Raw genomic sequence first — 12,386 nt, 5'->3', positions numbered from 1 at the left:
CCTCTGTAAGCCAGCCAGAAGTTAATGTCATGAAGAATAATGAAATGTACCTAAATAAATAAGAACCTACGGAATCTATTGAGGTTGGAAAGAGCCTCTCAGATCCCCAGGTCCAACCCCAGCCCACCCTTCCATGCCCACTGTTTCTCAGTGCCACATGTCCACAGTTCTGGAGCTCACCTGGATGGTGCCACGTGTTTGAGGAATGAGCACCAGTGAATGCCCAGGCTGGTAGGAGAAGTAATCTTGTTGTGCCATGAAATTTGCCCTTTAAAATTGCCAATCTCTAGCTGTAAGCATTCTGGCTCACCAACAGGAAGGAGACAGTTTGCAAGCTGTATGGGATAGCATCATCACTCTTTCTAAACTCAGCAATGAGACACAGATCCGCTGCTGCCCCAGGCTCCAACGCAGGTCTCACAGCCTCCCCTGTGGTGGCTGGCTTTGAAGAAAGCCCTGTACATCATCTTTTATGTGGCTGCAGCACCAATCCCCCAGGCCAGTTCTCCACGGTAACTACATTCAAGAAGCACCAGCGCAAGGTCCTTGTTCTTGATAACAAAGGATGGAAAGCAGTGCTGCTTTCAAAGGAAAGCACTCCCAACAGAACATCCGAAATCACCCCAGGAGCACCTTTTAATCACAGCTCCAAATAAATGCAGGGGGGATCCGCAGACCCACCCAGTGATATGTCATTGCACGAAGGCTGTGTCCTCCCGGAAAGATTTAGTGGCATCCAGCACGGGGGAGCCAGGATTAAATTAAATAATTGATTAGAAACAAAGACAACAATATATACATACATATACAGACACCCTTTTCTCGCCACAGGTAGGCCCACTGGGACTCTTGCTCCCTATCTCTTGTCACTGCTTCCATTTCCCATAGCAGCTAAGCTGCCTGAGCTCTGTGCTGACACAAGGCAGCCAAGCAGTGACCTGGGCTGTGAATGGTCCACCCAGACCAGCAGCAAGAAGTACAGCAATACGTAGAAATTGCAGTACCTGCACCTGGAAATGGGTGTGCCTACACCTAGATATGGATATGCCCACACCAGGGCACTCAAGCACTCCCTGAGCAGAGGCACTGGAAGAGCAGAACCTCCGGATCAGGCAGGAAATGTGGAGCAGGAAACACCTAACAGCAAACACAGCGGTACAGAGAGCAGGCTCAGTTCCCAGGAAGTTGTGCAAAGTGGCTTTGGAGAGGAAACACAATCAGAAGGCACTTCTGTGGGACTTGGCAACGCAGACACGTGAAAAGGAAGAGGAGGAAACAACAAACCACGAGGAAGAATAAAAAAGAAGTCCTACAGCTACCAGTCTGAGGAAGGGAAAGTTGCTAAAACACAGCATTCTGTGAAAAACTCAGTTTCAGAGGAAGACATCAGAGCACAGTTATAAAGCTGAGCTGCATCTTACATGGGAATTGAAAAGCAGCAATTTTTCGCGTGAAATACAGACTTCTGCCTCAACATGGAGGTGTGGAAGTCTGCAAAGACGCAGTATAGAAGCCTTTTGTGGGGGGAGGAATGAGAGAAAGGATCCCAAAGCGAAACAGTTCTTGGAAACAGTGCGGAGCCCCGGGGCAGCGCCATACCGGAGGGGCGCGGAACGCAGCTCCTGCTCCGGCCTCGGCAGCACTGCCACCATCCGGCCCCGGGGGAAAAGGCTCCACTGGGCCGGGAGCCCTCTGGGGAGGAGCACGTTGGATATTCGGAACAGTTTCTTCTCCAAAAAGCGGTCAGGTATCGCGAAGTGCTGCTCGGGGAGGCGGTGGAAACGCCCTGAATTCCCTCGCGCTGGGTCCCGCAGGTGATTCAGTGATCACGATGGGGCGCATCCAGTGCTGCAGGTTGGGAAAACCCAGGTTCACCTGTCAGGAAATGGCTTACAGAACAACCCCAAGGCTTTTAATCTCATTTAGCTGAAGGCATCTCCACGTTGGGAACGCTGCTAGCTGGGGAACCCAAAGCTGTAAGAGTAGCTGGCAGCACACACATCATCCAAAACAAGAACAGATGGTAGCCATCGTTAGAAAGGGTCAGATGCTGTTTTCCTGTTTTCCGGGCCTTTAATGGTTGTTTTCACAATAATTTACAAATATGCTGTTACGCACATTATATGTCCACTTAGTAATGAAAAAATCTATGTTAATTCAACTTGCTGTAGAAAAGCTCTTGCTGAGCTCTGCTGCCTGCAGATCTGCATTAGTGCACCCAGCCAAGCGAGTTCCTCGTGCTGAACCTGCCCAACCTGCCAGCCCTCCCCGCTGCACGCACCCAGAGCTCGCTCTGCTCACAGCAAGGCGAGGACCTGAAGCTGCAGAGCACGAGATGTGCTCCCAGGACAGCATCCACACAGCTCCCAGCTGACAGGCAGGGGACAAACAGGACTGCACCACAGCTGCAACTCAACGTTTTCCAAAGGACAATGCAAATGTCATTGCAGCTCCCAGCTAGCTGATATCTAAATGCCTGCTGTCTTCTAAAGTTCTGCTCTAAAGCACGGGGCTGGGATAGAAGCGTGTTGCAGATCAGTGAGAAGTGCCGTGGCACAACACTAGATGGCAACTTGCACACACAATGCTGTACCAGCACTACCAGACCCTTGCTCACCAGCAGTGAATTCACCCACAGCATTCTCTTCAAAGGAAAGAAATGGAGACCTGAGCCCAAAACAGTGGACAGACCAAAGCTGGAGCATTCCAGGTGTTGAGCTACGTGGTCCTCAGCAAAGGAAATACATCAAAGGATACTAGAGCCTTGAGTTTTTCACCTGAACTGTTTCAAACACTCATCTTAAAATCTGCTTTCCAGTAAGATACTGTTTGCCTTGTAGTTTCAGTCATTTCAAGCTGATTCAGCTTTGTGCCTTCCTTAGAACAACAACAAAAAAAAAAAATCAGCAGGAAGTTGGGTTTCTCAAAGAAATGCAATACAGCAAATTAAAACTGCAGTCAGTCAGTCTGGACTGCAGGAGAAAGTGCTGGCAGAGCAGGTGGGAACTGTAACAAACACCTCAAGTGTTCTGCTGAAGGAAGGAACATCAGGACTTTCCCTCCAGAACAGCCCAGTAGTGCTAACCTTTGCACCTGCACACACACAAATCAGTTTTCCCCACGCTGAGCAACAACTGTTTCACAAAGATCTCCCTCGCAGTGTTTTCACGTTAACATTAACCATTATCCTGACAGCAACATCACCATTCTTTTATCTTTATATTTAACGTGCAAAAAAAAAAAGTCACAGCAGTCCCCAGAGAGGAAAGAGTAACAGACTGCAAAGAGCATCTGATTGGCACAGAGGGAAACTGCTCCCTGGGAACTCCCTTCCCCCTTACCTTCTTCCCCTCTAAAGAGCACAGAAACACATTCCACAAAGGTAACTGAACTCTCCTGGGAGAATCTGTAGCTCAATAGGCTGCATCTCCTTTGAAAACAGGTTCGTTTCCTTTATTTATTTTAAAGTCCACTGATCATCACCAAAAAAAAAAAAAAAAAACAACAAAAAAAAACCCATAGGAAATGCAACTAAAGAGAAAAGAGTCCAACCAAGACCTAAGAACCCAGAGCTACAAGTAGATGTGAGCCTGTGTTTGCACAATGCAGGTGCACGCATGGCTGAGACGATGCATGCGCACTGCGAGCAGGCGTGTAGCGACAGGGGTTCCTTTATGTTAACCTCTGAACAATGACAGCATTGAGCAGGTTGGCTTCCTTCAGGGTCTGGTTCTCATCAGTCAGCTCTTTATTTGGGAAGGTGGTCATGAGGACGAAGCTGGTTGCTGCCATTGCTGGCCGGGCATCCACTATGAAGAGCCGGATGTCACGGATCCTGTCCGAAGGGATCAAACACACAAAGGTTATTCTGTTATTGAACAGCTTGTAGAAATGAACAACAAAAGCTTAAATTCACCCCTTCCAGAGTGTGCAACCCTGCACTCACTGCACTTGTTTTCCAGGTAACAATGTCAGCTGCAGCCAGACAATCCTATGATTTAAGATGCTTTTCCATAGGCAAAATAAGTTTAGCAAAATAAGCTACTTTCTAGGTTAAAAATTTCACCTAAATGCTCTTTTACATTGTTCAACTTCTGTGGTGTAAGCAACTATTTGAACCGGAAGGGTTCTGAGCCCTTCGAGATGAACAGATTAATAAATTGCTCATCACACAGCATAACCCAGATGATCTCAGCTCCCAAAGGCAGTCACAACAGTGACACCAGATTTATCTCCTGCACCTGATCCCAAAGGATTGTTTTTGTAACTTTCTGGAACACGCTCGATCTCCTACAGAATCTGGAGGAACAGGGATGGACAAACAGGCACTCTCTTAAGATCAGAGAAGTGAGAAAAACAGAACTCTAATGAAGCAGCAGGGTATGTAGGCCAGCTTTGTTCATCTGAGGGAACCAAACTGTTCAACAGCACCTCTCAGTGCTACATTCAGTAGACGGGAATAGCTCAGCTGAAAAATCTGAACTGAGACAATAACTGCACCAATTCCTAAATACTTGATGGTTTCAAAGGGTTTTTTAATAGATGTTAAAGAACCAAGGTGCAGTATCACCAGCTACTATCCAATGCTATATGGAAAGAAACCCTGACCTTCCAACAGGAAACATCTGCCTTAGAACTCCACAGTTTTAATACTATTCATCTATACAGAAGGATCCCCAGGGCTCCCTTTAGTAGGCTAGCCAGGATTTCACCATCGTCTCCATCTGAGCACAATTTGCAGTGTTATTCAGGCCTTCCCAGTTAGTAACCCATATTTCCTGTTGCCCTTGTACCTGTGATTGTGATTAAATTTCTGGACCAGTCGCCCACCATCAGCGAGCCGGATCTGGATGTTGGTGACAGGCTCCGACTCATCAATAGCAATGGCAGAACTGGCTTTGGCTTCATTCTCTGCCTGCTGGGCTGGGGAGCTGGTGCTCAACACCTGAGGGGCGGTGCTGAGAACAGAAGACACAAAAGGCTGTTAAAAACCAAACTACTCCCCTGACAGCAATGTGCCAGGAGCCAGACTGTGAGCTTTCATCTGCTGGGCCCTGCTAACAAGGTTTCTAATCAAGAGATGCCAATGCAAGTTGGAAATGGGAATTTAGGAATTAGCTAGCAAGGTGGCAAGGCAGAGGGCACTCATCTGTAGCTTCATCTATACCATCACCTCTAAGAGCACCCCTTCTTCGTTCTTCATATCCCCACAGAACAGCAGTAATACAATCAGGAGACACTGTTTCTATGTGACACATCACAGTGGGTCCAAACTGGAGATTTGCCTCTTGCCAGTAAGAGAATGAGCCCACAGTACACATCACTGAGCCTCATTTCCTCTCCCATAGCAACACCTCACATATCACAGGCACCGAGTACCTTCTCTTCAGGAAGAGGAATCAAAAATCTCATCCCACAAAACCTCTTAATTGACTCTTAGCCAAGTGCTTCTGCTCACTCACCTGCCCAGCTTCTGTCCTTCTCCAGTAAAAGCTTTGAAGACACTTTTAGGCTTCACATACTCCTCATCACGGTGATCCTCCATATCCAGGTTCACTTGCCCGCCTCGCGCTAACCTGCGCAGCTCTGCTGGGACTTCCCTGCAAAGAGAGTGCCTGAAGGAACCTGCCTGAGGAAGCAAGTAGGAAGAGTGCAAAGAAAGCAGCAGCCACAGGATCTGGTGCAGCCAAAAACCTTTAGAATTTCATGCACTCTTGTTTAACTAACAAGGTAGGTGTGAACCTCCCCACTAACAGGCAAAAGCTCAAGGTTACTTTTTCTTGCCCTTCGGCTGGAATGAAACAATGCACTGGAAATCTTCAGCCCGAATACAAAAGTCTGTCTGTTTACTCTGAAACATCAAGATCCTATAAAAACCAAGGCAACTGCCTATGAGTCTAAAGTAAATCTTCACGTGTGCCTTCCCAAAGTTTTCATATTGAGAATTTAGCCTTCAGGTAAAATGTGTCACAGATTCATGATCCTGGATACCGCGCAAACCTGTGTTTCAGAAAATAGCTTTTCTTTCACTCCCTTCTTGCTACATACCCTCGGCGGATATCATCAAGGAACTGGGCGTTGGATGGATCCTGGTAGCTTCTCAGTTCTCCACTGTCCAGACTGAACCCACTCTTCCAGAGCTTCAGTACAACGTGCACCTGCAGCAGACCCCAGACAACGGTCAGTCTCATTGAAACACCTCAGTAAGGGCAACCAGATGCAAAATGAAAAGCTGCTGACTGGCAGAGGAGTTTCAAGCAGCAGAAAACATCCCAACTATGTGCCACTGGGTTGATACAGTCAGTGGTGAGAAAAAAAACCACTGGCTATATAATGATAATTCATCAGTTCCTAGATGACAACACAGACACCTTTCTGATAAATGCTGTTGAAAAGCCAAGTGTTAGACAAGGAGCCTAAACTAAGCTCCCATCAAGGCCTAGAGGGGTATTTTTATCACAAAGCAGAAGGGGTCCTTGCACTGATGGTGTTAGTTTTGCATCTCTTCAACAGTTAAAGCCTTATCACCCAGAGCTCTCTGCATTCTATTTTTTACAATCAGTATATTCATACTACAGAGGCTGAGAAAAGATCCCTGAGCTTCTAAAGAACACTCAGGTAATAAACAAACATTGGAAAAACTACTGCATAAGACCCAAGCATGTACATTTCTTTTTTCCTCCAACCACAAATCCCACAGGAAGCAGAATTTATCATATTTCCATCATGCTGAATTTATATCAAGCTCTGTAATTCTCTGACTCACAAGCTTTTACTTGTAGCAGAGCAATCCCCCAGGTGACCACTACAAAACAACAGAAAGACACTCACATCCTGAACAGAGTTCTGTCTCCTCTCTCCTGCCACATAGGCAGACTCTTCCTCTGGAGTAGCTCCAAGGCGATATCCTCCCCCTGCAAAAGGCTGCAAAGAGGCAGGCAATGAGGTTACAGGATGACACATAGCCAGGACAGCATGATTCCCTTTCCCCAACATCATTCTGAGGGAAAGCAGAGGATTTCAAAGTATCAGCAACATTTGCTGTCCCTCAGGCTCAGTGACCAGCTTGGACTAGTTAATAAATACAGCACAAAGCAGTTTTGTTTTTGTTTTTTTTTTTTTACCACCATGACATTTAAATAAGAGCTGCAATAACAAAGGAGTCCAGACTCAGATGTTCCTTTAAGACAGTTTTAGTACTCCACAGGACCATACAGCTGTCACAGTGGGAGCCTCATACAGATAACTCCAACAGAGAAAGAGAGAAAAGAAGGAAGAACTCATCACTGCTCACTTTAGGCTTGCTACTCTCGCCACTGCTTTTGGCTGTCCGATCGACTGCCACTGCACCGTGCTCCTTTGCTCCCTTGAACAGATCCTCCACCAGCTCATTGGGACTCTTCTTCCTTGGAGGACCAACAATCTGTTGTCCACTTCTCTCTGAACCACCAGCATAAAACCTAGAAAGAAAACACACCACTTCTGTGTAGGACCAGATCACAGTTCCTACAAGAGACGCGTGTGACAGGATCCAGCACATTTATACCAGGATTTAACAACAAGTTGTTACTTACTAAGGAAATAACTGGCATTTTGAGGGAAGGCAAACATTAATTCTGCACTGAAAGATCACCACACACAACAGGACTAAGTGGGAAGCAATGAATGCACTGTCAGTGAAGTGCAAATAAGCACTTGTGGAAGACTGGGTTTATTAGCTTCCAGCTGGTTTGTAACGCATCCAGAGCAAGCTCACAGCTGACTGCAGAGGACCAGGTGGCCTACCTACACTGAGCACCCTTAAGTTGCATCAGTTCCACTCAAATTACCTTGCTTGCAAACCTAAAGAGTATTTAACTACTTACAGTTGACCTAAGATCTTTCAGAACAGGAATTGCGTATCTACTTAAATCTGCTTTAAAAAAATACACGTATATCTGTACGTAAGCAGCAAGCTACCAGAGAACAGCAGGGATAAAACACACAGGTTTCAAGTCTAACTGAAAACTCACCGCTGTCCCTCTTCTTCTTCATCATCATCCTCTTGTGCATGAACAAGGTCTCTAAACGACGTTACTCGATGGTCACTGCAGAAGTTGATCACAGTACATCAGCCTCATGATACACTTCAACCACATGAGCAGAAGTTCCTAAGCACAGCAGGTTGACTCTGTTCTACTTTTAGGCTCTGACTCATTGCTCTACAAAATCACAGGTCAGCAGTGGTGTAACTGAGCAGTGAATAATGTTCTTGAACCTCTGTGCTGGTCACATCAACACAAAACAACTGACTGCAGGCCCAGCAAAAGAATTAACTCTTCAGCCATCTTCCCTGCTTGCATACTGAATTTCATTGCCTCTTTCAAGAAGTAGCCATTCCCAAATACCAGTTTCTCTTCCAGACCCCAGTAAAGTCAAGCCTCCAAGACCACTCTCATTTTCCTGAGATTCAAACTGAAATCCAATTCTTCTGCAATATGAAATTTATTTCAGAGTCTGAAATGAGAGCACTTTGCCTTCGCAGTACAGTCAGTAACTCCTCTTTAAAATTGGATAACATTTACTGCACAGGGACCTGATATGGCCCAATTAACTTTCCTTGTAAAATGCTTATCAGACAAGGTGCAACAGAAAATCAGAAAACGCTTTGCCTATGTAGGTACAGCCTGCTTACACAAAAGTGTCACTGACTGTGTGATTGCCTTCTAACTTCAGAACACAAATCCAGTTTTTCCTGAGCAATGGAGCAAGTCATTCAACTGATCTTTGGATCAGTTGTGCAATAAGGCCCGTGCTTGTGATATGGAAGTGTTGTTTTCACAGCTTCTAGAGAGCCACATGAAGTGAAGCAGTTCTAAAAGCATAACTATTTATTCTGAATTCTGATGCTTTAAATAGAGTACAGGGTTGGGTTTTTTTTAAATGTAATTTGTTTTCACAGTGAGCCTTAAAGCTCTTGCTAAACAAACCAGGCCAAACTGAAGCTCTCTCCTCACCTGGCTGCAGTGCCTCTGGATACAGAGCTGGGTGTCGGCTGGGGGAGGGTCAGGATGTCCTCATCACCCCCATCCTCATAGAAACTGGCAAGGGCGATCTGAAATGGAAAACCCAGGAGTATTTCAGGATGAGAGCAAACATTCCAGAGCAGCAGATCAAACGCACACACACACTAATAACATAACTGAGGGTTCTGTCACGCTGGAATTATTCAGACACACTGACTGCAGCCATTTTATGGGTTTTTCCCCTTTGGATGTCCTAGCAAAGACGGGACACTGCCAGCTGTGCTGTCCGGGTTTGCAATGTGAGGACATCACGCGTTCCTCCCCGACCCGAGGCTCCCATTTCTGAGGGGTTACGCTGCAGGAACAGCCCCCAAAGCACCGGGGCTCAACAAAACCCTCACCCTTTATTAATAAAGTTGGCTTAACGAGATAACCGGATCCAAATCGAGCTCCGGACCCGTGAAAACGGCAGCACCGGCCCTGACGAGCCGCTGAGGGCCGAGGGGGCGGCGGGCCAAGGCCCGAGACCGGAGGAGGCCGAGCTGAGCCGAGCTGAGCCCCGCAGCGCCCCGCAGCGCCCGGCCCCACCGCGGCCCCGCCCACAGCCGGCTCGGAACGGCGCTACCTGGAGATCCCAACCGGCGGACTCGAGGAAGAACCGCGCTCGCTCCTCCTCGGCGCCCGTCACGGCAACGAACTCCCTCAGCGCCTCCTCCCGCTCCGCCATCTTGCCGCGGTGCAGCGCGCAAATCGCTCCGGGTCCCACAGCCCCGCCCCGCCCCGCCGCGGTGCGCACCGGAAATCGCTCCGGGTGGGAAACGCGGCCCAGCCCGCTCCGCCCCGCCCAACAGCGCCCCCCTGCGGCCCGGCGGGATGCGGCACTGCGCTGCGCCGCGCCTGCCGGAGGGTCAACCGTGACCCGACGTAGGAAAGCACCGCGAGGATGAGCTCGGCAAAACGTTGTATTGATTTTGGCATGAGCTTGTGTGGAGTCGATGATTTTGTCTTCAAAACTCGTGCAGTGAAGCAGCGGGAAGCACGAGGGCGCAGGCCGGGACCATCCCGAGCACTGCGGGGCTCTGAGGCAATCGCGGAGCCGCTGCTGTCCGGGCAGCAGCTGTGCCGGGTGGTGCTCAGGGCAGGAAGCGCTTGAAGAGGAAGAAGAGAATGAGGGCGAAGAGCGCCTTGTCCAGCAGCAGGCCGAGCCATAAGCCGGGGCTGGACAGGAGAACGGCACCTGCGTGGGTACAGACACGAGTGTGGGGCTTGGGGCACGCAGCCCGCAGAACAACGAGCTCCGCCCAGCTCGCCCTGCAGCTCTGGTGCACCGCTGTCTTCCGTGGAGCTACCTCTGGGCTGGGACAGCGACCCGCAGGATGCCCGTGCTGGAGATGAGACTTTCTACAATGGGAACCACATGTGAGAAATGTCCCTGTGGACCTGGAAGCCCCAGGGTCAGCGTGGTGACACTGCACGCACTGAGGGGGACATCCGGCAGCATCCCCAGGACAAAGACCTTAACCCACATTCTGGGGGACTCTGAGCTTGTCCCGGGGGGACACCTCCCATCCTCCCATCCCCACATGCACCCTGCAGCTCTCACGCACTGCTGTCTCCGATGAAACTGGTGTCAATTTTCTCTGGGGTTGGGACAGCGACCCGCAGGATGCCCGCGCTGGAGAAGGGCTGCTGGTCCTCGTGCACCACGCGGCAGGTGAAGCTGGAGCCGCTCTTCTCCTCCCCCGCCTGCACCGTCACCGTGCTGTTCAGCTCAAACAAGCCCTGGGAGGTCTCTGCTGGCTGCGCGGTGCTCCCCGCGTTCATCTCCGTCCCGTTCTCCAGCCAGGTGACGTTCACAGCTCCCGGGTAGAAGCCCCGCACACGGCAGGTGAAGTTCACCGTCTTGTTCACCTCCACGGCGCCCGGCGGTGCAGCGACCACAGACATGCTGGGGGGAACTGGGAAGAGAAGCAGCGCCTGGAGCCGGCGTCCCTGAGCCCACGGCTCAGCCCTGCCCCAGCCCCGGGGCTGTGAGCCTCACCTCGCAGGACCTGGCCCAGCGCGTACGTCCTCCTCAGTGGGGCTGCCAACGTGCTGTGCTGCACCTGGCAGGTGAGATTGGAGTGGACGTCGTCCTTCTGCAGCATCACCTGTACGGTGCTGGACATGCGGTAGGAGGAATCTGACAGCTCTGAGGTGATGTGGGGCAGCACAGCCCGAACTGGAGAGCTGTTCTTGAGCCATTGCACCTGGATGTCACGGGGGAAGAACCCTCTGGCACTGCAGGTGAAGGACACCGACTGCCCTGGTGCCGCTCGGTGACTCGGTCCTGACACGGCCAGCCTGGAGGGTCTGGCTGTGAGAGAAGCATTGGCCCATCAGGGAGCGCCCTGCCCATCCCAGCCCCAGAGGAGAGCCCAGCAGGACAGGCTGGGAATCCACTCACCGTGCACCAACACCGCCGTGCCCCCACCCTTCTTAAACACCTCATCACCAAAGGTGCCTTTGATAAACTTCACACAGTAATAGGTGCCGGCGTCCTCAAGACGGACATCCCTGATATGGATGGTGAAGTCTGTGCTGGACTCAATGACTTCTCTCATCACACGTGGGAAGGAGCCTTTGTGCTCATAAATGGTTTGATTGCTGCTGCCCCAGCCCTTCAGCCACTTCACAGGGCCAACAGGACCCGATCCAGACACTGTGCAGTTCAGGGTCAGTATCTCCCCTTTGGTCACCACCACCAGGCCCTGGGGCTGCTGCAGCTTCAAGTCCGGATACGTCTGGGCACCCACACCTGGGGACATTGACAGGAAAGTCTGTGGCTGGCAAGAGGCTCTGGAGCCAGGGTGCAGCACAGGGCCTTGCTAGACCCCAGAGCAGGAGGCAGAGAGATGTCCCCATCCCACACCACCCATGGCAGCTGGCACTGTGACACTGTGGGACAAAGACAGCAAGTAGTTGGACGTGGTCACATAAAAAAAAGTGCTTCGCTGAGGATAAAAGCAAGCTGGAATATGGGAGAGAATAACCCCAAATATCTTTGGGTTCAAAGAAGGGTTGCCCTGCCAGCAGCAATGGGGAGTGCATCCTGGGAAAGGCTGCAGCTGTGCAGGACCACACACTCACCTGGGGCATTGTGGAGCAGAAGCAGCACCAGGAAGGTTAGAGGCATCGCCTGCAGTGCCAGAGTCATGCTGATTGCCGTGTTCTACTACCTGCTGCTGTGGCTCAACGTGGCTCAGAGTGGTGGGGCCCCAGGCTTTCTTCCTGCTGAAACGGGAAGGAAGGGGTTTTGGTTTTTCCACTGACCAAGCTCCTCTCTGCAGCCCTGTGCAATCCCAGAGGGTGCCAATGGTGTTTGTGGCATCTTGTTTTGAT

At 50.2% G+C, this 12,386-nt stretch overlaps 2 protein-coding genes across 3 annotated transcripts; both read right to left on the bottom strand.

Annotated features, from left to right (window-relative positions):
* Positions 1-2,053: 2,053 nt before the first annotated feature.
* Positions 2,054-9,791, bottom strand: NSFL1C (NSFL1 cofactor). The gene is made up of 9 exons (XM_085241419.1): positions 9,631-9,791; positions 8,997-9,094; positions 8,013-8,087; positions 7,295-7,460; positions 6,832-6,924; positions 6,049-6,158; positions 5,463-5,600; positions 4,794-4,958; positions 2,054-3,835 (listed from the first exon to the last, which is right to left on the bottom strand). The coding sequence occupies exons 1-9, from the start codon at positions 9,730-9,732 to the stop codon at positions 3,673-3,675; spliced, it is 1,110 nt and encodes a 369-aa protein (XP_085097545.1). The 5' UTR covers positions 9,733-9,791; the 3' UTR covers positions 2,054-3,672.
* A 158-nt stretch (positions 9,792-9,949) lies between these two features.
* LOC104914053 (signal-regulatory protein beta-1-like) lies at positions 9,950-12,270 on the bottom strand. 2 transcript variants are annotated; one of them, XM_085241418.1, is made up of 5 exons: positions 12,135-12,270; positions 11,452-11,802; positions 11,047-11,361; positions 10,613-10,963; positions 9,950-10,406 (listed from the first exon to the last, which is right to left on the bottom strand). In XM_085241418.1, the coding sequence occupies exons 1-5, from the start codon at positions 12,199-12,201 to the stop codon at positions 10,351-10,353; spliced, it is 1,140 nt and encodes a 379-aa protein (XP_085097544.1). In that variant the 5' UTR covers positions 12,202-12,270; the 3' UTR covers positions 9,950-10,350. The 2 variants fall into 2 exon arrangements, with proteins under 2 accessions (XP_085097544.1, XP_085097543.1); XM_085241417.1 differs by having other exon boundaries at positions 9,950-10,242.
* Between the last annotated feature and the right edge of the window lie 116 nt (positions 12,271-12,386).

Source organism: Meleagris gallopavo, chromosome 22, assembly GCF_905368555.1.
Source record: "Meleagris gallopavo chromosome 22, MGAL_WU_HG_1.1, whole genome shotgun sequence".
Taxonomy (NCBI): domain Eukaryota; kingdom Metazoa; phylum Chordata; class Aves; order Galliformes; family Phasianidae; genus Meleagris; species Meleagris gallopavo.
The sequence above is the reverse complement of the archived record's forward strand: the minus strand, read 5'-3'. Positions and strand labels throughout refer to the sequence as shown.

Excerpts from the sequence above, each read along its gene's own strand:
- NSFL1C (XM_085241419.1), bottom strand. The coding sequence starts at position 9,732 with ATGGCGGAGCGGGAGGAGGCGCTGAGGGAGTTCGTTGCCGTGACGGGC. Across the intron at positions 9,095-9,630 it reads CCGCCGGTTGGGATCTCCAG|ATCGCCCTTGCCAGTTTCTA; the intron begins GTAGCGCCGTTC and ends TTTCCATTTCAG. Across the intron at positions 3,836-4,793 it reads AAATTTAATCACAATCACAG|GATCCGTGACATCCGGCTCT; the intron begins GTACAAGGGCAA and ends CCCTTCGGACAG.
- LOC104914053 (XM_085241417.1), bottom strand. The coding sequence starts at position 12,201 with ATGACTCTGGCACTGCAGGCGATGCCTCTAACCTTCCTGGTGCTGCTT. Across the intron at positions 11,803-12,134 it reads TCTGCTCCACAATGCCCCAG|GTGTGGGTGCCCAGACGTAT; the intron begins GTGAGTGTGTGG and ends CAATGTCCCCAG. Across the intron at positions 10,964-11,046 it reads GCTGGGCCAGGTCCTGCGAG|TTCCCCCCAGCATGTCTGTG; the intron begins GTGAGGCTCACA and ends TTCTCTTCCCAG.